The sequence below is a fragment of the Crocodylus siamensis genome, chromosome 1 (genome assembly GCF_052110815.1).
Source record: "Crocodylus siamensis isolate JL-2025a chromosome 1, ASM5211081v1, whole genome shotgun sequence".
Taxonomy (NCBI): Eukaryota; Metazoa; Chordata; order Crocodylia; family Crocodylidae; genus Crocodylus; species Crocodylus siamensis.
Window position 1 is genome coordinate 234,817,047 of NC_143395.1, and position 24,559 is coordinate 234,841,605.

A 24,559-nucleotide genomic window follows, 5' to 3' on the forward strand; every position below is an offset into this window, starting at 1 on the left:
AATTGTATCTGCCCTCAAAAGTGGATGCAATAGATTTGAACTATTACTGGATTAAAAATATCACTACTCAATTAGAGTGATTCACCACTTAAGCACTTTCTTTGGCTTAGCTGTCTCATACAAGATTTTTAATATGCAGTTCAACAGTGTCACTTATTTAACTTACAAAGCAAACTCTGTTATCTAACATGTGCTTCTAGTAGAAATATTTTCAAGGGCTATAAAATTCATATTTCAAACAACTGAACTGATGGACATTTAGGGTTTTTTTTTTTTCAGTCTCTAGATTTTCTTATGTAACATAGGATCTTTTTGCTCCTTCAACAATACTGACTTGCTTAGCTAATGGTTTTGATACCGAGAAGAAGTGTTTGAGTTTAATGCAGCAATCATCATTATTTATAGCAGGGATTCTTAACCAGGGTTTCTTGAAATTCTTTTAAGGGTGCCATGCAATGTTACTGCTGTTTGGTGTGCAAATGTGATTCACAATTTAAGCCAGAAATTTCAAATAGGAATTTGCAGCGTGAAACACATTCTGCCCTGTTGTGGTCTTCCTGAGTTTTTTGCAACAGAAGATTTGCTCTGTTCTTTTCCTGCACTCAAAGCAAACCCAAGTGAAAACTAAGAGCTGGCATTTTCTAAGGGGTGTCTTGTGTTTAAAAGTGTTGAGAACCACTGTTTTATACCAGTTATGCTGACTTTCTTCTGTCCCATCTGTGTAGCCAAGATATGTATCTTTGCCTTCTGGGAAAACCACACTGCATCGCCTGAGATTGCATGCTTGTTTGGCTTTTTGAATATATCCCTGCCTCCTGGAATTGGGTGAATGCATGATTAACTCAGTGATCATTAAAAAACAGTCTAGTCCTTATGGTTGAGCAGCTATCTTGAAAAATATGTCCCAGATGCATCTGAAAGGCTTTAAAACCAGGATAAATCCCAGTTTTCATATTATTTCATCTCATGCTGACCTCACAATTTCTTGGGACCCCACTCGCGTTATTTTCTTGGTTATGGCTGGCAATGGGGAAGTTGGAGATAACTAATATCCCTCAAGATACAAAGGCTGGTCCTATGATTCATGATATGATTCAGAAGGAGGTTGTGGAGATGAAGGGATTGTATGCCAAGGTAGGTGTGCAAAGAAACACTAAATTGGGACCTGGCATTCTACCTTGTGCTACTTCTTAAACCTGCCTTGTCTATCAAACCACATACATAAGGGGACAAGGTGTCTGTAGATATCAGTGGGCAAATCTTAAAGCAACCTAGTCTGACAGAAGTGACACATTCAGCTAACACTAGGAACAGGTATATACAAATATGGCTCCTGGACAGGGAGTGACTTGTTGCCTTACCCAAGGCCACCCAGAAGAAATGGCCTCTCTTAGAGCTAGTGGGGCACTGGATTACAGGTGTATCATACTCTAAGGATATGCCTACACCAGAACACAGTACAAGCTTATTCAAGTTAACTTTAAACGACATAGCTTGCATATACATAGCCACTACAGCCATTGCCAGTACAGAACTCAGCTCATCCCTTGGATGATTTTTGTAGCTTGTACTAAACTCAGTGCTGCTACAGTTAGATTGGTACTGGTAGTTACCTTGGGTCCCTTTAAACTACTCTGTGGGTACATCTACGTGTGTGCTTTAATATGCAGTAGAGGTGTACTGATATATTAGTTGCATCTTAGATTGGCAACGATAAAAGGGAAATTTACATTATGGGGTCTCAGGTTTTTTTGCCAGTTGTAGCTGATAATGCTTACCACCTGAGTTCTCTCTCCCCCATGGGGCTGGGGCCCCTGGATGCCTGGATTCCCTCAGGAAACAGCAGGTTTCCCCTTGCAGGTGGGCAGCATTCTAGTCTGCAAGGGGCCCTGCTTGGGGCTGCGGGGAGCGAGATGTAGGGGGGCACTGTGTGCATGTGTGTGGCCACACGTGTGCACATGACCAGGAAAACAGCCAGGCATCATAGAGAGCAGCTCCCTGCAGGTAAATCTATGGGGGTGAGCAGGGAGGAGGAAAGGAGGGTATGGGGGCCTCAATCTATCCCCCCAACCTTCCATGGTGAGGGAGGGAGTAGGGCTGGGGCTGGGGGCACTGCCCAGCCAGGGTGGTGCATGGGACCCAGGTCTGGGGTGAGGACCAGGATGGAGCCATGAGTGGCTTTGCCTTGGGGGGGGAGGGGGAGGTGGTGCCCCACCACTGTGCACTCCCCAGGGGAGGCTATAGGGGGTATATGCCCCCCCCCCGATTTGTGCAGGCTACTTGCTGTGGGCTCAGGACTCTCCACTCTGCTGCTTTTCCCTTGGGAGCCCTGTGCTGGCTGCACATCCCCTGCCCACTCTGTAGCAGTGAGGGTAATGAGTTGTGTCCCTCACTGCCAGGCAGGCAGGAGATGCACAGCCCGTGCAGGGCTCCTGAGGCAAAGGCAGCAGAGTGCAGAGCCCTGAGGTCACAGCAGGCACCTCATATCTACCCTCACCCTGCTTGGCTCTGCTTTGGCCATGGGGATCAATTAATTAGAGCAGCTCTCAGAGCCACTCTGAAGTGTCACAGTATCTTGTATTGGTGTGTCTACATTAAAATATGGTGGTGGTGCTTGAACTAAACCTCATTTGATGAGCTTTGGTTCAAATGCCCCTGCTGCCATTTTTAAGTACCAGGACACTAATACATGTGACACTGGAGGCTACTGGGGCATGCCAAAAAAAAAGGTTTATTTATGTCAGTAAACATAAACCTTTCTTTCTTTTAGTGTTCTCCAGCAGCCTCCGGCATCACATGTAACCAAATTGGTTATTGTATCAGTATTGGCTGATATGGCTGGTTGATAATCAGCTATTGGTATTGGCCAAGAAGATGTTTATTGGTGCACCCTTCATGCTCAGTAGACTATTTTACTGTGCATTAAAGCATCATATAAAAAAACCGTGACATTATGCTAATGCGCAGTAAAATGTCTACTGAGCATTAAGCATCACTAATAAAGCATGCAAGTGTGTTACTGTGCATTAGTGAAACCTAATTTGCATAGTACATTGGAGCTGTGTCTACATGAGACATTGATTGCATAGTCTTTATTGTTCAGTCATTTAGTACTAGTACAAACCTGAGTTACTGTACAGATGCAGAGGAACAGCTTTTTCATGATGCTGACTGCACAGAAGCCCAAAACCGCTGCACAGTAGCATCACATCATGCTTTCTGCCATGTGACACTACTGTGCAGTAGTCACAGGCTACTGACCAGTCAGCGTCCCATGTAGATGTGACCTGGAGGTACTAAGTGTAATGCACATTAGAAAGGCACATTAATGCATGTGTAAGCATGCCCTGTAGCAACTTCAGGGGAGACTTAGCCCTCAGGGGGCACAGTTCAAACAATACTCAGCTCTTATTATCCAGCAACAGGCAAAAACCACTTTGGAAAAAAAAATACAGCTGTTTAGACAGAACATTTGCCTTATGTACTGATCTTATTTCTTCGTCTTCAGCAGGAGCAGAGGTTGGCACAGACTAATACAGCATTAAATACTTCATCTGTAATCTCTATAAAGCTTCTAATGGCCATCTTCATATCCTCAAAAAGAAAATTGTCCTACACAGTGGAGGGAAAAAATATAGTGCCAGAATTGTACAGACCAATATTAGTATATTGGATTCTAAGGACTACATAATATAATGTATTCTGAGAGGTACTTTGGATTTGCCTGTCATCTGATTTTTTTTTTTCTGCTAGGCACAAAGAAAGAGCTATTAACACAGAAATAACTAGTGTTTCAAACCATTAGAGAACGGCTGAGGATAATGTTCAAAAGCGTATTTTGATTGGGTGGGTGTTTTATGCTATAGCTTTAAACAAACAAGTGAAACCTCATCACAAAAATAAATGCAACAATTCCTTTGCCCATTATGGTAAGAAAAGGAAAAGACCATCAGAGGAAAAGGACAACAATAAAGGAGGACAAGAATAAAGAGGTAAGAGACAGAGAAATAAGAGAGAAAAAATAATGTATCTGTTTTGGACTTGCCTTCATCAATGTGCTGATGTGTGCAAAGGGTGGCCTATTCAGCTATTTTAAGCTCCTATTTGCTGTAATAGATGGACTAGGAGCTGGACAGCATTCCAAATCCAGCTTCATATTAAAACAAAAATCAAAATTGGTTGGCAAGCCATGAATGGATACTAACAGAGCAGCTGCAAAGGGAACAGGTTCACACATTGTCCAAGCAACTCTAAAAAAGGATATGTGCTATAAATATCTTAGTGAAAAATTGATCAATATCAAAATTGATCAATATATATAGATGATTGATCACTGTATATAATGATACATCTATACATATATCTTGGTGGGTATATAAGCTTTTTTATTCACTAACAGCTACTTTTCTTACAGCAAAGAAATTCTTTAAAAAATTTTTCCTCAGAATAAGTAAAACTGTGTAGCATCTCCTCTTACATTTCATTAAAAACCCACCCCCCCAAACAATGCAGGTACCAAATTGTTAGCAGTCTTCCACTTTACAGTGTTCCTTTGCTAATGGCATATGTTGTAGGTGGGTGAAAGCCGAAGTCTGAATATAGCAGATGTGGGATCATCTGATCAGAACATTTAACCCTTATTTACTCAAAAGAGAAATCGAGGTTTCTTTAAGACATTGTCCATGTGAATAAACATTCTGGGCATATCCCCATGAGTGGAAGCATGCATTCCCCACAAATATGTGCTGCTGCTAGCTGTCCCTGGGGAATGCTCCTGCATGTGTGCTCTCATGCACAGCAAGTTGCCCTGGGTGGGGTAGGAGAGGCTGGCTCCAGCAGCCTTACCTGGGGTCTTATGGGTCTCCTGGAGCTCTAGTGGTGGTAATTCGGGCATCTGGAGCCTGGCCAGCAGCTATAGAGTGGCTGTGGATGGCCAAGCTCTGGTTTTTGGTGGCACACACTGCTGCCATGTGCACCACCCTGTTTTCTGATGCAGGTTTTTGTGACACCAGGATCTCCTGGTGTCAAAAAACCCACCATGCTGCAAATTAGTAGTGCGATGAATGCCTGCATGTGCAGTGTGTGTGATTTGAAGCACCACAGGCGGGTGGTCTGCAGCACCACCAATTACACTTGCACACTCATTTGGACATGCTCAATAGATGCAATGATAGCAGTGATGGATGGGGACTGTTTGTGTCATAATGGTGGTACTGAGCTCCATGAGAGAATAAGGAGCGATGAGAGGTAGGCAGGCAGACAATAAAGAAAAGATGGTCCCACAATCTGCAAGTGCTTTTAATAGAATAATTACTTGCTTGTCAATGTAAACTTGTAGTCACATCTTCCACCATTCAGGTGCTCAACAATGAGCAGATAAAGCTCAGTGAAAACAATACAAAAGAAACCACCCCTGCATCTTGAGAAATGTATAGCAGCTTAATTAGATTCAGAGTATAATACTGTTAACAGTGCAGAAATGACAGCTAATTTCTGTTTATCTACAGATTGTTCCAGTCTTTGAGCCTGATCTATTATATTTAGAAGTGATAGCTTCAGTACCTTTCTCTACAGCAATACCTATTTTTGTCTCAAATTTGCTTTTGCAACGTATCACCAAACTTCTCACAAGTGGAAATATAACATATTCTACCCCTCAGCACCCATGATGAAAATGGATTGAGTAGGGTACCACACACAACTGCTTGGTTGGCAGAACTCACACTTCTGAGTCAGAAGTTCCTGAGCTCAGATCTCACCCCAAGATATCTCTTTTGGAGACTGTAGTACCAGGGGAGCGTTGGAAGTGAAGCCCTTCAGTTGAGATGTTACGGTGAGGTTCATTTACCTTCCTGTGGCAGTCTGTCCTATTAGAAAGTTGGACTCCATGGGACATTTCATAAAGAGCAGGTCACACTTGATGTTTCAAGCAATTATTCTCTCCTTCAGTATAATACTCAAAGCTATTATAGCTTCTGAGATTGTGTACACAGTGACTGCAATGGTAGCAAAATGCTTTAGGTTGCCATAAGCATGAAGAATATTTACGTACAACCACGTTCTATTCTGCCACGTCTTTGGGTTTTCAAAATCTAGTTATGCTACTGCTGAGCTACAGTAGGTGGTGTGGCTAAGCTTTCAATTGGATTCCCACATGGTTTGGCTGAATCCATAGTAAAGCAAATCTGCAGTTTCTACTGTTAGCATTTTGGAATAACATCTCAATTGGAGGCTGGTGGTAAAGGTAGAACACTGGCTGTAGGTTTCATGTGGCAGAAACAAATAAGTTAAATACATGACAGACCTCAAACCCGATAGTCATTTTGTAAGAAAAGCTTCTTTCATGGTCACTGTCTGAACTGGCACTTAATTGACAAAAGAGCGAAAACTGTTAAAGTTAGGGTTCAGACATGTAGAAAGCAGCACTGCTTTCCTTTGGTTACACACAGGATTTTTTGCTTAATGACTGCACAGATTCTGTCTCTGAGTTTGTTTCTTTAAAAAAAACAAAAACTCAGAGTAGACTTCTAATGAAGAAATATATTTTAAACCAAGGTCTGTGCAAATGTATTGTACTTCAGGCTTTGGTAAGAGGTGCCCTCTCCTCACCAACCAGGACCCTTTTGGAGGGCAATGCAACTGCTTGTATCTGACACTGGGGTTAAGAGTAGCCCAGGTGCCAGTGACTCGTGTATATAACTGAATGGTTGGCAATAAGCAAAGACTAGCAGGCTGGATCCAGACTCGGTGCTGGTGGCACTGTAAACCTCTTTGCAATACCACAAACCTCTTTGCAGTGCCAAAAACTGCATGCGCTGCACATTAAATCATGCATGGTACCTGCAGGTCTGGGAGAAAATTTGCTATCAGGAGTTTTTGGTAGCAAAAAAACAAAGGGAAGAAAAAAACAGCTCAAAGCATACCAAAGTGGTGTGCGCTGGGACAAACACAGAGATAGGGAAGTCTCCAAGTCCCCAGTCTCCAAGTGGTGTGGAACCCCTGCACCCTGGCTGGCTGGGGCACTGTGTGCCTTGGGCTGGGAGCAGGCTGCTCCCATGTCTCTGCATAACTCAGCGCAGGGGTTCCACTGCAGAGTCCAGGGCTGCCTGCTCCCTCATTTCCATGTGCCACTCACCAGCTGGCTGAGTCACAGGGTGGCTCAGCATGGGCACTACTTGCCAGCTAGCCCCACACTGAGGAACCTGTGCCCCAGTCAGCTCTCGCTGCAGCACATGGAGCAGTGGGATAATTTGGCCAGCTGCAAAGCACATGATCAGAGGCGCGCACTGCGGCACAAAGTAGGGGTGCGCATTTGTGCCGCTATTATTTGTGCTGCTGCAAACGCACACATCTACTCGTGTGGATGCAGCCATAAAGGGCTCTAGGCAGGCAAACTGGCATATCTTGTCTTGGAAGGTTGTGAACCACCCAACTCTTACTTTTAGAACAGTCACACAACGGCTTTTAGTCACAGGTCTGCATTTGAATGGGTGGGGCTGGTATGACTGGTAGCTTTGTACGGGTGTTAGTAAATGTTTCCCTGAATATCTAATAGCCACTTCTGGGTTAGGACTCCTCCCTCACCCTTTTCTTTCTGGAGCTTGGGTTCCAGAGAGCAGGCCTCCTTGGATTGTGTGAGGATTGTGCATGTTGCTGGCAGCTAGGGAAGGAAATGGGATAAAAGCTGGCAGGCATCTTGGATGGTCTTTCTTCCACTTGTTTTTCCTCTCCATGGCCATATGAAATCTGATGCTTAACATAACCACCAATCTCTTCTAAGTGCTGAAACAGTGACTCATAGCCTCTAATATTCTGTGTATTTTACTCCCACAAAGAGCTCTGGCTGTGCCTGTTCCTCTTGCTTGGGGAAATATTTGGACTGTGAAGGACACAAAATGCTTGACCTTCATTAAATGCCTGCCCTACAGTGAGGGGTGCACAGGTAGTGCCTCCTCCAAGAGCTCCAGGAATATATCTCACAGCAAAGGAAACAGGGAGGTATCAGGATGACAAGGAGGCAGGGTCCAGTGCATCTTTGGAAAGCAGGCTGGAGTGGCATGACTTTGTACTGTGGCCTGATTGAGCCATTACCTTAAAGGTGCAGTTTTACTGTTCAAAACTGCTGTATGGACCACATTCTGCAGGAGTTCTGCTCGGTCAAAACTCCCACTGACATCTGCCACTTTTTTCACTGAGCAAGGAAGTTAGCATTTGACCTTGTAGTTTTAGGTTCTGATTTTGCAAAGACTTAAACTCATTCATAACTTTAAGCATGTGAATAGTTTCTCCAAGTTTAGTGGGATTACTAATGTGCTTCAAACTGGACATAAGCATACATCTTAGCTGGATCAGGGGCACATATGTATATGGAAGCCCTCCCTTTCCAGCCCAACATTCATCACAAATAACCCATCTTTTTAAAATTTAGACAACATGCACTTCAAGGTGCTACTGGTACAAAAATCATATGCTTAAAATGTAGGTGCAGTCTTAATGCCTTTTCAACACAACATATTTAGTCCTAGTCTTCATAAATGTGTACACACGTGCATGTGTGTGTGTGTGTGTGTGTGTACACACACATATAAAATCAGTTTGCAAGTTCAATATAATAAGAACAAACACACTCAAAGGTATTGCCTACATCGCACAAGCTTCTGAAATGCTTTCTTAAAGTCTTCATTGAAGATTGTGTAGATCAATGGGTTAATTAAAGAATTGATGTATCCCAGCCATGCTAGAAAATTAGACATGTCTTCTGAAATGTGACATCTCTCACAGGTGTTAACAACTACTTCTTTTACAAAAAAGGGGAGCCAGCAGATCACAAATGCACCCAAAATCAAGCCCAGGGTGGTTGCTGCTTTCCTCTCTCTTGTGCTAGAGATTCTTTGTTTTTTCCAGGCTTTATCTTGTTTGGATTCAGACTTGGGGCTTCGTAATGAGATGTTAATTCTATCACAGTCCAAGGGATCAGATGTCTTATCAACTGTGCATGGTGTCGAAGCCAATTTGGTGCTTCTCTCGCCCACCTCCAAGAGGACTTGTCCATTTACCTCCTCCCTTACAATCCGGCTGACGCTTCTTCTGTGAAATGTCTTTGCTGCTTTGTATATTTTGTAATAAAGGATCAGAATCAATGCCAGGGGGATGTAAAATGCTCCAAACGTGGAATAAATGGTAAAAACTATGTGGTCATGTTTGATGATGCATTCATCATCCCTGCTAGTTGTCTGATGTCGCCAAAACAGAGGAGGCATAGAGATAAAAATGGATATGATCCACACCACTGCAATCATGATGCCAGCGTGTTTAGGTGTCCTTTTTCTGGCATACTCCACAGCATCTGTGATTGCTCGGTACCGATCCAAAGCAATAGCCGAAAGATGCAGGATAGAACATGTGCAGCATGTAATGTCAACACTCAACCAAATGTCACATACCACCTGCCCCATAATCCAGGTCTCCTTTACAATATATACAATGCTGAAGGGCATCACTAAAACTGCAACTAGAAAATCAGTTACTGCAAGGGAGCAGATTAAATAGTTAGCAGGGTGATGGAGTTTCCTTGTCACAATTATTGCAGTCATCACTAGAGAATTGATGGCAGTTGTCATTAGTGCAAGCACAGACAGAGTAATTGAAACCAGAATCTTGGATGTCATTCTTTTAAATAGTTCTTCGGAAGTATAGTTTTGTTCAGTTGAATTTATTAAATCCATGTTTTCTTTTAAAGGTGATCTCTATCCAAAGACAGTACCTGTAGAAAAGTAAATACACTTTAGAAAATGTGCTGTAATTCTCCAGGAAGGCCTCTTATTTTGTCCTCAGAATAGGCAAGGGGCAAAATTTTCTACGGCACTTAAATTCCATTGTCCAAGTGGATTTAATAGCTTCCCTAGTCTACAAATGGAGTTGTTTCTGATCCCTTTCTGTTTAATTTAGCCAACTTTGAAAAACCACTTTAGTTTGGATTAAACTATCAAGGCAAAGAAGCTAAACAGAAACAAGATGTTTCTTTGTTATGGAAGCCTCTGAAAGCCTGAGGAATTAAGGCTGCCACTCACAGGTCGTCTGGCTCATGGGAAGCCTGGATCCAGGCCACAAACCTGCAGCCCAATGTGGCCTGCAGGGCCCAATTAGTTTGACATCCTTGACTTAAGTTTTCAAAATTTCAAAACTTTTTATCTGAGTCAATATTTGAAGCAAGTTTAAGAGTAATTTGCTTTGCTAAAGTTCCTCTACCCATGTCCCAGTTGTATGCCAACTGATCCCTGTTTATTTTTATGTGAGGATAAGTATAATGCAGATATAAAACTTTTTTTTTCAAACGGAGTAAACGTTATCATGAGATGACTTGCATTACTATGGAAGACAATGAATACAAGCAATGCTTGCACATCTTGAGAGCTTAATTAAAGCATTCTTTTGGGGGAGGGGAGGAAAACTAAAAATGATGCTATTTTCATTTTATTTTGGAGTCTATGTATTGCTTAATTTCAGCACTATGCTTTAGGGTCTGCCATGAAAAAGTAAACAGTCCAAAATATCAATAGACTATATAAAACATTGCTATGATGCAGTTCCTTCTGAAGAGGAACACAAACTGAACAGAAATGGGACTTGATAGCAGTTTCTCTCTACATCAGGGGAATACATCAAGGCCTCAGTGAACAGCTGTTCACCAGGGCACCCTTGGGGGAAAACCAGGAGTAATGGCCACAAACTCCAATGAAGGTCATTTCAGGTTTAACACTAGGAAAAACTTCTTCACAGTTAGGGTGTCCAGACTGTGGAATAAGCTCCCTTCAGGGTGGTGCAATCACCTACCTTGCAAATCTTTAAGAGGAGACTGAACGGTCACCTTTCTGGGGTCACCTGACACCAGTCTTCTTTTCTGCCTAGAGTTGGGGGGAGGGCTAGACGCAGTGATCTTCCAAGGTCCCTTCCAGCCCCTTACAATTTATGAATCTATGAAAATGACTCAATTTGTGCTGTAGATGGCAGTTTCTAGCATAACTTTCTTACCACACTATGGTTCCCGTTATGGTTTTATGAAAGCAGGAAATGGAGAGATACAGCATTTGGGCTATACAATACATTATAAAATAACTTAAATATGTGATTGTACCCTGTGATTGTATTAAGAGAGATTTCTGAATTCTTTACAAATTTCTTTACCTGTGTTTTCGTGAGAGAGTCTGATGCCTTGATGTGAGTAAATTCTGCAGACATGAACCCTATGTGTGATATTCACATTATCCAACTCTGGAATAACATGAACTGTTTTTCTATTATGTGCCACGGGTTATGGAAAGAGGAGGAGAACTTAAAAAAAAAAAGTAAAACAAACTGTTTACTGGCATATTTAATTTGTACTAAACTGTGCTGTGAGTGGCTAGTAAAAATGAGAGGAAATGTCACCTCTAGTTTTTCATATACTAAATTCAACATCAAATCACTAGCTCAATCCAATGATCTATTTTGGGCATACCTAATATATTATGGTATTAGAGTTATTTATGTGTATTTAAACCTTTCCCTTCCTGTGCTTGTATAACATGCAATAAACTCTGAACAGATTATTGGTATATATATGAATAGTTTATATTTTAAACACAACAATTCATCTCTCTTTATATAAAAAGAAACTAATATATTTTAGGCTAGCTTAAAGTAATTCCTTAACAATTATTGCTTGCTTCAGAAAGTTTTGGATAGGAAATACTCTTTTAAAGTCACTAATTGTCTTATATAGATAGAATAAATTCACTTAATTTCTGGAGAACTATTAGTTGAACGTTCAATCCCTGCTGAATGTAATTTTAGGAAATACAGTGAGGGATCAGTTCATCAGATCAGTTCACTGAGAGAGACTTTTTTTGATTATGTTTAGCAGTTGGTCTTACCTTGGACACAGTACTCAGTATGGTCAATTATCTTACAAAATTTCAGACTCCTTGGATATTACTGCTTAATTCCAAGCTAAGAGAAAGCAATTTGGAGGTAATGAAACCTGATTAATTGCTTTTGAAAGGTAGGGCACTCTTTTGCAGGAGCCACTGGTATGAAACCATATCATCATGTAAGCAAAATGGCATAGCTAGATTCACAGAAATGTTGTGTGGTTGAGGAGGACCATTAGACAGCAGGCTGCGAATACATCAGGCAAAGTTTGTGTGGTAACTTGCTGGAGGTACTTTACAGAAGCCAAATGGCAGCATAAGGCTCTCTTATTAATACAGCTCTAGGGCTGTTTCTCCACTGGTCTGAGTTTTCGCAGGTTCATGTTGCTAGTGTGCCAACCCCAGCACCAGAAACTGACACGAGAAACACGGTAAATTGCCACTTTTATACAGAAAAATCATGGGGTTTAGGGTCACAAGGCAACAAAGAGAGGGAACAGGTAAAGATAAAGGAACATGAACAACGCCGTCAGCACCTTAATTTCCACCTCATACCTCCAGAGCTGTCCTTAAACAAGCCTTTAGTCCCAGAGCACTCTGAGTCCAGCTCCTTCAGTCCACATAGTCCTGGCTGACCCAGCTAGTGGGACCAAAGCTGTGCACTCCTCCTAGGTAGGGCTGGCTGGGCTCCTTGTGCAGGGGTTGCAAACACTGACTTCTTCCTCTCACTTAGGCTGCAAGCTTCCTCTTCTCCTTGCTTCCTTTTCCTTTTTCCCCTGCACTCCTTGCCCCCAAACCCTGGGGAATTCTGGGAGTTTTCGCCCAAATTAGCACTCACTGCAGCTCTACAGCCTGCACCCTGGTTCCATCTGCTGTTGCACACATTACTCATTATACTAGTTTCCAGGGATGCTATAATAGCCCTTCTCATTTATTCATGCCATGCAGATAAGTGTTTGGGAGCCTTCTCTTCATGGGACATAGCTTCAGCTGGACTAAAATTTGGCCCTTTCCCCATTTCCTTCCAGAAGTCATACCTCACATTCATACAAAGAGGTTAATAAAGTGGCTATCTTTTGGCACACCAGAACAAAGCTTCCTTTGAAGATCCATCAGTACAAAACCAAACTGGTCAGTAGATAGCTCAGTTAACTGAGTAGTGAGCCAGCTAGTCTAGAAGGAGGCACTACAGGAGGCAGTACACTCTGGCAGCGAACAACATTTGCCTTTTAACTCAGGTGTTCTTTCAAGTTGGGGAGCTGCCCACCTTTCCATACCTATTTGGGGTGGATATATGGGAACTGTGAAGCTTGTTGGTTCACAAGGTTGGTTGGCTTTCCATGCCTCATAGGATGTCAGCCTGTTGAGTCAAAGGATTTTCTGCAGTTTTGGATAGCAAGGAGACTGAAATATAGGTGTGCAGCAAGGCAAGCCATGCAATGTGACAATTCAGGACTGCTGTTGCTTCTGTTTCATTTTGGGCACCTTCAGGAGTCCATTAACTTTGGATATCAACCTACAAGTTTGGTTTATGGAGGTTGGGTTCATTAATTGCTCACTGAGGTCAGAAGCCAAACTTCCATTAAGGCCTTGGTAGAAAAAGGCACTGGACTAGGATACAAGAGATCTGGTCTCTACCACAGGCTTCCTCTTTGAATTTGGATAGGTAAGAATGCTTCCATTCAGCCTCTGTTAAATGGTGATGACAAAGCTTCCCTTCTCTGACCTTCATCTATTCACGTAGCCCCCTGCCCTGAAAAGTTTATAGTCTCTGTGTATGGTACAGTCTCTAGTGCAGTGAGGTTGTAATCTCAGTAGGCAGCTACAGCTGCTCTGGTAATACTGGATGTGGGACTAAATTCACACTACCGTGTTACCCAGGGTATTTCCTTTGGAGCAAATAGTCCATTTCAATCCCTCAATCTGAGTAGAATTCACTATAGTGCAAAGGGTCTATATGGGGCCCTTTGTATGCCTTTATGGCAGAAACAGACCCTTAGGCCAGGTACAGATGTTACACTTTTACTGGTATAAGTGATTGAAAATCAGTTTATACCTGTAACATAACAGAAGTTCAGCACACACAGACTGGTTTAAAAATGGCAGACCCCAGTCTAAGATTTGCCCCCTCAGCCAAAGGACAAATGCATGTTCTGTTTGCTACTGGCCTAAACTAAGCTTCTTACAGAAAATGGCATAACTTTAGATTATTCTGTAAGGCTGGGGTACAGAAATTCAAAAACCCCAAGGCAGAATCAAACACCACACCATATGGGCCCTCTCATCTGGGGTAGATTTCATATTTTAGATGAAGTGAAACAAACCAACTGCATTCACCCTAGGCTGAGAAGGCTATTGGGCCAATCAAATTACAAACTTAATACTCCTACAGAAGCTCTTAAAATCCAACCTTTATTCAGGTTTTACAAAAGGCAAAGTTGGTACCAAACACAGTTATTTTGATTGCTGTATAAAAAGGGGCCTAGGAACTTTTAATGCTTTGTACTGGGCTTAACGGTTATGTTCATGCCTGCAAATGAGCTGGCTGGCACTGTGTATCACTTGGCCATGGAAGCTAGTGTCTAGGCTTGTTTGTGAAAAATAAAGCTGGCTGAGTTCTGTTACTTAGAACCAAAGCCTGTGGTCTCTTTCTTGGAATAATGAGCTCGTTAGGCACACTGCATCACAGATGGTATCCTGATAGTGCGAGAAAGCCTGACCTGACCCGTAACACCTAACCCCTGAACAACACTCACAGAGTTGGATAACGATGAGAGAGACCTACAGCAGTCAGCAGGTATTCATTAATTTAATGGTACTGCTCATAGCATAAAAAGGTTGTTTTTTCACAAATAAGGAATTACGTTGCCCGTTTAAGGGTAGTAGGATAATACAAACAGGCAGTAGCAATTCTCTGAAGGACTTACAGCATTGGTCACAGACTGCTGCACTGAATTACAGTGCTAATTCAGCATAAGTTCAAAAATGTCATGTAGTTCTGTAACGTTCCACAATAAACTTTAATGCAATAATGTATTCTATGAAACTGTTATTAAAATAGGAATCTGCCAGTTCAATTGATCCAGCTAACCATCTGGCTTCTGCCACTTAATCAGAGCCCCTGCCAACCTTATTTAAAAAAGGAGGAGGAGAAAAGGAGACCATCTAGCTAAGAACGCCCTTGTTTAAATCTGCTGTTACCGTGGATACTTATATTACTGTGCTGAGGCATTTTTAAGCATTAGTTTTTTTTTTTCCCCCCTCACAAGAAACAGCATTTTAGCATGGTATGAAGGCAGGTACCGTCTCTTACTGTATGAGTACATATGTTTTATCATACTGACTAGGATACTAATCGGAGAGTGAGTGAGTGATGTGTTAACTGATGTGACATGTTGAAGCTGTATTCTGGCAATCAAAAGAAGAGAGAACCCTTAAGACATTCTCAGTTTTGTGAGTTTTGAGGGGTTTTTTTTGCAGAAATATCTGTTTGTATTTGATAAATATACTTTTAAAAAATCCCCCTTCTGTTCAGTCTGCTGATTGTAGGCATATATGTTTATCCTTGTAACTGGAAAAAGGAGCTCTTCACTGCCTTGGAACAAATAAAGACCAGGGGTGTAAAGACTGGCTGCTTCGTGTGCACACCTCTTGGATGGCTCTGAGGGTTGCAGATCTGGGTTGAGCCTTAAGCTGTAAGTTTATTTTTCACTGGTGAATTACTTAAATTTCCCCTATTACAAACCCTAATAGTCATCGGAGAAACTCTGTTGACTTGGAACAAAATTTAAACTGCAAATAGAAATCATTGCTGATGCTGCTAAGCTCTGTGGCAAAGATCTCTTCACATTTAATGAAACTGCAAGAGACTTGCAGTGCCTGGTGGCAGGGGATAGAGTGCTGCATTGCAGTCTGACAAGTCTGACATTTCACCCTGTCAACTTAAATGCTGCTGGCTTATTTTTTCTAAGCAAGACAATTTGTCACGAGCAGAGTTGAATGCAATCACCAGCAGCAATTAGGATTTTCTTTTTCCTACATGGTATCATATTGTTGAGTTATGTACAGCTTGAGGAGCTAAGTGTGTTTCAACTAACAACAAGCTTCCTGTTTTTGGGCTGCATGTGGTGCTTGCATATGCATCTGGGGCCAGGTACAGATATTATATGTAAGCCAGTCTAAGTGATTGGAAATCCATCTATATCTGTAACTGTACAGAAGTTCAGTGCACAAAGACCAGTCTGAAAATGGTGGAATTCGGTCTAAGATAGACCTTGTTCAATGTACATTTAAACCCATTTGATTTAGGTTAGACTAGTGATTTGAACCTCTATACCAGATCCCCTATCAATTCCAGATAGATCACTGTCCTCAAGCATCCCAGCCTCCTTTGTGATCCCACCCCCACAGGGAGGCACACTAGCATTCAGCTCGTACTTGGGTGCTCTGGCCAAGCGTCCAGTAGGCCCCACACCTGAGCTCTCCCAGACCAAGCTGACACAGACCCTCTTCCCACCTTTGCTCCCTGCCTCCAGCCATCTGATAGAGGCAGGCAGCAGTGGGGGGTGGGAAGGGAGGCATTTGTGTGCCTTGCATGAGTCCCAGGACCTAAGTATCCACATCCCACCAACCCACATCCCCAGGCTGTGCCTCCACACCCAATTGATGTACATACACACCTGACACTGAGCCCAGGAAACCCCTGCACTTGGGCACAGCCCCATGGAGTCCAACACTGACTCTTGCATAGGGAGCCTGACCCTGGCTTCCACACACACACCACATCTCAGTGGCAAAAGCCAGGCAACCTGTCCCCCCAGACCCCAGCATGTACCTTCCCCCATGCCAGCCTGGGCCAGTGTGGGCAGTCTGCCTCTGGTTGGTTGGGGCTCTGGAGGGCAGACTATCAGGACTGGGCCTGCATGGAGGTAATTCTGTCACCTCTGGAATTTGGCCACTGCTGGCAGGTATGTAGCCATGGGCACCCAGGGCGTCGCAAGGCTTTTTTGTCTCATAGCTACAGGGTCCTGGAGTACTGGGGGAACAGGGGGCATGCTTGCCCACACCTGGCAGCCAATCAGGGGTGACCTGGGCACTTGGTTGTGCTCAGCAGTCTCTGGCAGCCCACAGGGCATGCTGAGAGGCACCCCCAACATTCAGGCCTCAGCCAGTGCAGGCAGCCTGTGTGCCCCCACAAAGCGTGAATGTGTACACTGTTTTCTACCAATCTAACCTAGGCTGCTTACTGAAAATCAGTTGACTATAATTTTTTATTCTGCCTCGGGCTTTCTAAACATCTGTATTTACCTTTGATGTAGTATGTCTTCACTAACATGACAGGGACATTTTTAAAAGGTAGGGAAAGCAAAATGAGAGTAATCTCTCCAATGTGAGGCATGTAAGGATATGTAATCTGATTATTTGTTTAAAGACAGAATTTTGAAGTATGCAGTGAAGCTGGATCCAACTTTAAATCTCCCTTTATTTACCCAGAAAGAGTATATATACACTTGTATAGACTTGCTGTTCTAAGGCTTTGCTATTTCTGGTTTCAGTATTTCATCCAATGAGCCCTGTATGCTGTAGATTCTGGTGGGAAAAAAAAAAAAAAAAAAGTCACTGGCCAGTTTGAAGGATAGTTCAAAAACAGTTTGGGGCACATAGCTGAGCCTCAGCTAACTTGAATTACTTATCCTTTCACCTTGGATCCATTGTGGTCTATACACCGAAAATAACTAACCCCTCATATGTATCAGCTTAATTAATGTCAACTAAAGGTAATGCAACATTCCTTTTAAAGCTACTTCTCAGGAAAAGATTAAGTAAACTGACTTTTACATTATGTTGCAAAGTCTCTGTACCCTGAAGGGGGAAACTCCAAAATTCCCAGAAACTACTAGTCTTTCAGCCAGAGATAAAAGACGTCCAGTGGATATTTGCTTGAGCACCCCAGATTTGGGATGCTAGGGAAAGGCACAGAAAAGTGCCTTCATAATACACAACACTGTTGAACTGATATGTATAAATATTTTTTCAGACTTTGTTTCTTTGTTACTGCACTATAAACCTACATAGCTAAGGAACAAGACCCCACCACTGTGCACTGGGTACATACAGTAAAAAAAATGCATTTCCAACTGAAACCCTGTCTTTCAGCTAACAGAAGAAAATAGAGGAGCAGTCACAAATGGCCAATAAACCCACCTTTATGTTCTACAGAAGCTGCGAGCACTGTGGAGTGATGTAGTCCTGCCTGCGGTTTCATTGTCTCCCCTCAGACATGTTCATATTCAGTCTGCCATTTCATTGTGGGTTAGTATATAGAGAGTAGTGATGGTTCCATATTTCTGTTAAAAACAAAGAGAGAACCTCCAAATGAGTGACTTACAACTGTGTACAGCAGGCACTTCAGCTCTTTCATTGTGTGCTTAGCCTCTTAATGACTGTCTACACGGCAAGCGAAGGAGTGATTGCAGTTCAAAAAATCATAGAGAATCATAGAGAAACAGGGCTGGAAGAGACCTCCAGAGGTCATCTAGTTCAACCCCCTGCCTAAGGCAGGTTCCTCCCTATCCAAACCATTCTGTACAAATTCATTGTCAGACCTCTTAGCAAAACTATAGTCACCCCAGACAGTAAAACAACCTGACACAGGTAAAGCATGTGTGGGGGTGCATAGCGGCCAACATCATGTCACTACAAAGGTTGTTAAAAAGTGTTCAAGAGATCTAAGGAAGAGAACCACGCACCCCTGCTTTTTTTGTTTTTTGTTTCAACTGCCCACACAGTCCATACTGATGTGAGCATAAAGTAAAATTCCTTCCTGACCCCCAAATATAGCAACCAGTCTGACCCTGAAAGAAGGGGCAAGATCCTTTAGCCAGGAACCTCAAAGCTTAATTCCCAGCAGAAGTCCCAGTCAAACTCTCCAGTCTTGGCTACAGCCAACCCTCAGTACTTCTGAGGAAGGCTTAAAAAACATCCCAATACATGTAGTAGCAGGACGGGAAAAAATTTCCTCCCAGCCCCATGTGTAGCCACCAAAGCCCAAAAGCATGGAAAATATCCATAAGAGAATACAGGCCATCTAGATCAGGGCTGCTCAAGCTCCAGCCCACCAGCCAAATGCAGCCCACAGAGCCTTGGAATATGGCCTGCAGGGATACCTATGGGTTGGGAAATTTGGTGGCAAGGGGAGTAGTGACAGTAGTGCCAACCCTCCCTGCTGCCAAAATTGCAAGCCCCATGGGCCAGGTCTAAGCTGGGCCATGAGAGCCCTTCCCTCCAGGCCACCTGCTTGTGGCCAGGCTGGGCTAAGCAGTATCCCTTTTCTCCCCCAGGGCCAGGCCATGCCCCCTCCCTCTTCACAGCTAGCTTGGGCCAGGCCACATCCCCTTTCCGTTCCTCCTCCCTCTGTGGAGTCAGGTTATGCCCACTTCTCTCCACACAGCTAGGCTGGGGCTGAGCCGTGCCATGCCCCTTCAACCCACATGGCTGGCTTGGGGCCAGGTCATGGCCCCTCACTCCCCCATAGGGTGAGGATGGGGCCAGCCCAAGCCCTCTCCTACTGGGTGACTGATGGCTAGAAAATGATATGTAGAAGTTTGCTGTTAGGAACTGGCTCATAGGTAAAACAGATATTGTATTGGAACAATGGTTTAGGAGAATGAGAAGGGTTAACTGATTTGTAAAAGCCTGTTTGTCACGGTTTCACAGCCTTCAGGGAAGACAGGGTATCTGAGGTCAATGGATATACATGTCCTGGGAAACTGAAAACACACAAACTTTATTTTCATAATAGAGCTAGGCCTGGTTCCAGGGATCCAGGGCCCACTTGTAAAATCCTTTGGGATTTCTGGTTTCAAATTCAATGAGCAAATTAAGGTGTGTGCATGTGATAGGTTTATGAAAACAGGATTTTGGCTGACAAAACAGAACATGGACACTATGATGAACACAGGAAGACCAATCAAGGATGCCCAAAGACGAAGAGTTATTGGAAGAGAAAGAATACAAGAGGAGTTTTCAAAACAGCAGATTGGCAGTTGGCATTGGTCCCCAACCCCCAAAGCTGGTGACATCAGACATTCAAGCAAAGATCCTCAAGGTGGCATTTATGTACCAGCTGGATGCACCACTCGCCTTGTGTATATTCTGGGCACCGGGGAATTTGGGTAATGTAATCATCTTGCTTACTTTGCTCTTATTTCCTATCACTGTGTATCAATAAAATTTGCCTATTATCAACCGGAGGAGCTGTGGTGACTCTGAAGGTTGTGCTCACCCAGAGCAAGGTAGTGTGGCTGGGTTGTGAATCCAGTGCCAACAGCTGGATCAGGGCCAAGCTACCTCTCTTCCCACTCTGCACAGCCAAAACCAAATCTAGATAATTCATAACTAATATCTGTCCAATCTATTTCTGAGCACCTCCAGTCATGGAGAGTCCACAACTTCTCTAGGCAGTCTGTTCCACTGCCTCACTGTTCTAACCATGAACAAGTTTTTCCTGAAATCCAATGTAAATGTACTTGGCTACAACTTCAAGTCATTGCTTGGTGTCTTGCTCTCTTCAGCAAGAGGGAAAAAAAGTTTTTTCTTCTCTTTATGGTAGCCCTTCAAGTATTTGAAGACTGCTATCATGTCCCCTTTTAACCCCCTTTTCCACTAGTTGAACATGCCTATTTCTTTTAACTCTTCCCCGTATAGCTTGCTTTCCAGGTCCTTTATTATATTTGTCATGCCTTTTTAAAAATGTAGAGCCCAAAACTGAACATAGTGCTCTAGATGAGGCCTAACCAGTGCTGAGTAGTGTTTCTATTGATGCATCCCAAAACTGCATTTACTCTCAATTTCAGAATTCAAATAATTGAGAAATGTTGAACAGCAAGCGGTCCAGGACAGAACCCTATGGGACCCATCCAAGACCTCCTGCCATGGATCCATTTATATAGTTACCTTTTGCTTGTGACTATTGAGCCAGTTGTCTGTCCACCTTATAGTAGTTTTGCCTAGCACACATTTCTCCAGTTTGTTTATGTAAAAAAGTTATGTGGGACCTCATTAAAAGCCTTGCTGAAGTGAAGTCCAGATACATTGTCACAGTATTTCCTTCATCCACCCAAGTAGTTACTTTGTCAAAGGAGACCAAGTTTGTTTGTCATGATTTGATGTAAATCCATGCTGAGGGCTTGTCATCAGCCTTCCCACCTCCAGATGCTTGCAGATAGACTTCTTTAGAATATGCTTTAGTAACTTCCCATGTACTGAGATGATGCTAACTTGTCTGTAGCTCCCAGGTCCTTCTTTTTGCCTTCCTTAAAGAAGGGTACCATATTGACCCCTTTCTAACCCTCTGGTACCTTACTCCATTACTTTGCAAATATTATTATTGCCAAGTGTTATGTGATCACCTCTGCCAGTTCCTTCAATACTCTGGAATGGAATATATCAGGTCCCGCTAACCTGAATTCACTCAGTTCCCTCAAGAGTTCTCTGAGTGTTCCTGTTGTTATCTCATACTTCACCTTGTCCCCTTCCTAATCCAAATAATCTTTATTAGGGGGTTGTGGAGCAAGGGCCCTCAACCCCTGCTACATGTGAGATAGGAGACCAGTACTGGAAGGCTGCAATTAAGTAGGCAGCTGAGCAGGAGCTATCTGCAGAAAAACAAGCAGCCGTGGAAAACCCTGAGGAGTAGAGGGCATCAGGGGAGAGAGCAGTGCCTACAGGTCAGTAGATTAAGCCACAACACCTGAGGGCAGGCCAGGTACTGGGATAATTAGGAATCCCTTGCCAAGGCCACATGATTCAAAAGGTATGGAGCCCAGCCTACTAAAAGCCCAAACAGTGAGCTCAATTTGGTCCTAAGTTCTTTTAAGACCCTAACTCCTACTGGTCTGGGTGGCAAAAGGGGTATTCAGGTAACATGGGTAAGTAGGGGTATTGAGGTAACATGTAAGTGCTAGCAGCTACTAGGCAGAAGTTTGCTTGCGCTGTGGGAGACCTAGAAGGGGGTTTTGGTTGATTATTAGTTGACAGAGTCATGGAGGACTCAGTGTGGCTGAAAGGGATGGCTAGGAAGCCACAATGGGTGCCTGAGGGGCATCCAGTTATAGGCTGAGGAAGCAACATCTGTTAAGTCAAGGACTCAGGATGCTGAGCCTAGCTAAAGAGCCAGAGTCTGGCCTACAGAGAGAGCAGCCTTGTCCTGGGTCAGGGATGCTGGTGGGAGGAACTGAGAACAGCTTTGCCTGGGCAAAGGGTACGAGGAGGTTGGGAGAAACTGAGCAGCTTTGGACCCAGAGGAGCAGGGCTGAAAGGGATCTCCAGATGTCAACTAGTCCAGCCCCCTACCTGAGGTGGCTATCCAGACCATCCCATACAACCCTAGTCTAAACTCTCTATATAAGATTATCATGAACCCTGATGCAACATGGATCCAACAGCCACCCTAACCTGCCACAGGTAAAGGAGGAGAACCACAGCAGTCAATGAAATGTTGGCAACATATACATACATACACATTAGACATGTTCCCCATTACAGAGGGAAGCAACACCACCCCCACCCTGTCCACACCAGTTTGACCATAGGGTAAAACTCCTTACTGACCGCAAATATGGCAATTGGCTTGAGTGGAGGGGCAAGACCCTCTAGCCAGGTACCTCTAGTTTTGTTCTCGGCATGAGCATTGGTACATCCCTGTCAAAGTTCCCAGTATTGGCTGTAGTGACACCCAATGCCCCTGGGAAGGCTTAAAAAACACTCTAACATGTAACAGAAAAGGTGGGGGGCAGCCAGCAAAAAACTCAGAAGCATGGGAAATCCCCATAATGGAACATAGCTATTCCTATGCCCAGCTCATCCCTGAAGAGTGGCTGCCCAACTTGTTCTTGAATACCACCAGCGACAGAGTCCATAGCTTCCCTAGGTAGTCTATTCCATAGCCACGCTGTTCTAACAGTGAAGAAGCTTTTCCAGATATCCAATCTAAACTTACCTTGCTGTAACTTCAAAACATTGTTCTGGGTCCTCCTCTCTGCAGCAAGAGCAAAAAATGTGCTTTCCTTCTTCTTCATGGTAGCCCTTTAAGTATTTGAAGACTGCTATCATGTCCCCTCTTAAGCCCCTTTTCTGCAAGATGAACATGCCTAGCTCCTTCAGCCTTTCCTCATATAACTTGCCTTCCAAGCCTGTGATCATCTCTGTTGCCCACCTCTGGGCTCCACCTTCTCCATGTCCTTTTTAAAAAATGTGGGGCCCAGAATTGCACACAGTACTCCAGATGAAGCCTAACCAGTGCCAAGTAGGGAGGTGCTATTGTCCCATGTCTTAAGCCTTACACTTCTGTTTATGCAGCTCAAAAATATATTCACCTCTTGTGTGGCTGCACCACACTGCAGACTCGTGTTGAGTCTGTGGTCTACCAAGATTCTCACATTCTTTTCCATAGTGCTGCCATCCAGCCATGTGTCATCCATTTTATCCTTGTGTTTTTTCTTATTCCTCCTGAGGTACAGCACCTTGTATTTGTTAACAGAATGAAATTCAATATGGACTGTAGCCCAACTTTCCAATCTGTCAGGATCCTTCTGAATTGCACTCACCTCCTCCATTGTTTGCAGTCAGTCCTTCCCATTTTTATGTCATCTGCAAAACTTGCTTACAAAGCTTTCTATTCCAGCATCTGAAGAATTAATAGCAAGCTGAACAGCACTGGACCCAGGACAGAACCCTGTGGGACTCCACTCAAAACCTCCTGCCATTCTGACACGGATCCATTAATAAATTACCCTTTGCTTGCAGTTATTGAGCCAGCTCTCTATTCACCTTTTAGTAGTTTTATCTAGCCCATATTTTTCCAGTTTGTTTATGGAAGATCATGTGGGACCTTGTCAGATGCCTTGCTCAAGTCCAGATGCACTGCAGCCACAGCATTCCCTTCATCCACCCAAGTAGTTACTCTGTTAAAGGTGGTCAGATTTCTCTGACATGATTTGTTTTTCATTAATCCATAGTAGCTGCCTGTGGTTAGCTAGTATGACCTATCTTCCCCCAGAAGCTTGAAAATGGCCTTCCTCATGGGTATGCTCAGTAACATCCCAGGTATTGAGGTGGGACAAATCAGTCTATAGTTCCTGGGCCCTCCTCCTTGCCTTTTTGGAGATGGGCACTATGTTAGCCCTTTTCCAGTCCCATCTCCCACAACTTCATGAAGATCTTTGTCAAGGGCTCTAAGATCTCCCCTGCCAGTTCCTTCAGTACCCTGGGATGAAGTTCACTTGGCCCTGCTGACTTGGATTTATTCAGACCCCACTAAGTCTCTTTTGTTATCTCCTTCCTCAGCTTGCCCCCTCCCTTATCCAGATAATCCTTATTAGGTGTCCAGCTACAGCTTATATTTTTTGTGAAGACAGGGGGCTAGGACAATGCGACACAGGGCAAGGGTCCTGGGAAAGGAGAAAGGGTTTGGGGTCTGGGGAGCAAAGCAAAAGATGAGGGCTGAGAAAGCTGGGCCAAAACAAGGTCTGAAGGTCTGCAGCCAGAACAATGGTGGCCTAAGGCCAAGACGGCTGAGGCCCCACCAGAGACAGGGAGCATTGACTGTTATAATGTCCATAAGGGACGGGGGTGACTGTAGGGAAGATCCA

At 43.6% G+C, this 24,559-nt stretch overlaps 1 protein-coding gene across 1 annotated transcript; it reads right to left on the minus strand.

Moving 5' to 3' along the window:
* Positions 1 to 8,079: 8,079 nt before the first annotated feature.
* HTR1F (5-hydroxytryptamine receptor 1F) lies at positions 8,080 to 9,725 on the minus strand. The gene has a single exon (XM_090031621.1). It carries the CDS (start codon positions 9,723 to 9,725, stop codon positions 8,628 to 8,630), a length of 1,098 nt encoding a protein of 365 aa, XP_089887747.1. The 3' UTR covers positions 8,080 to 8,627.
* Between the last annotated feature and the right edge of the window lie 14,834 nt (positions 9,726 to 24,559).

Bases quoted from the DNA above. Each gene is read 5' to 3' on its own strand.
- HTR1F (XM_090031621.1), bottom strand. From the start codon at position 9,725: ATGGATTTAATAAATTCAACTGAACAAAACTATACTTCCGAAGAACTA.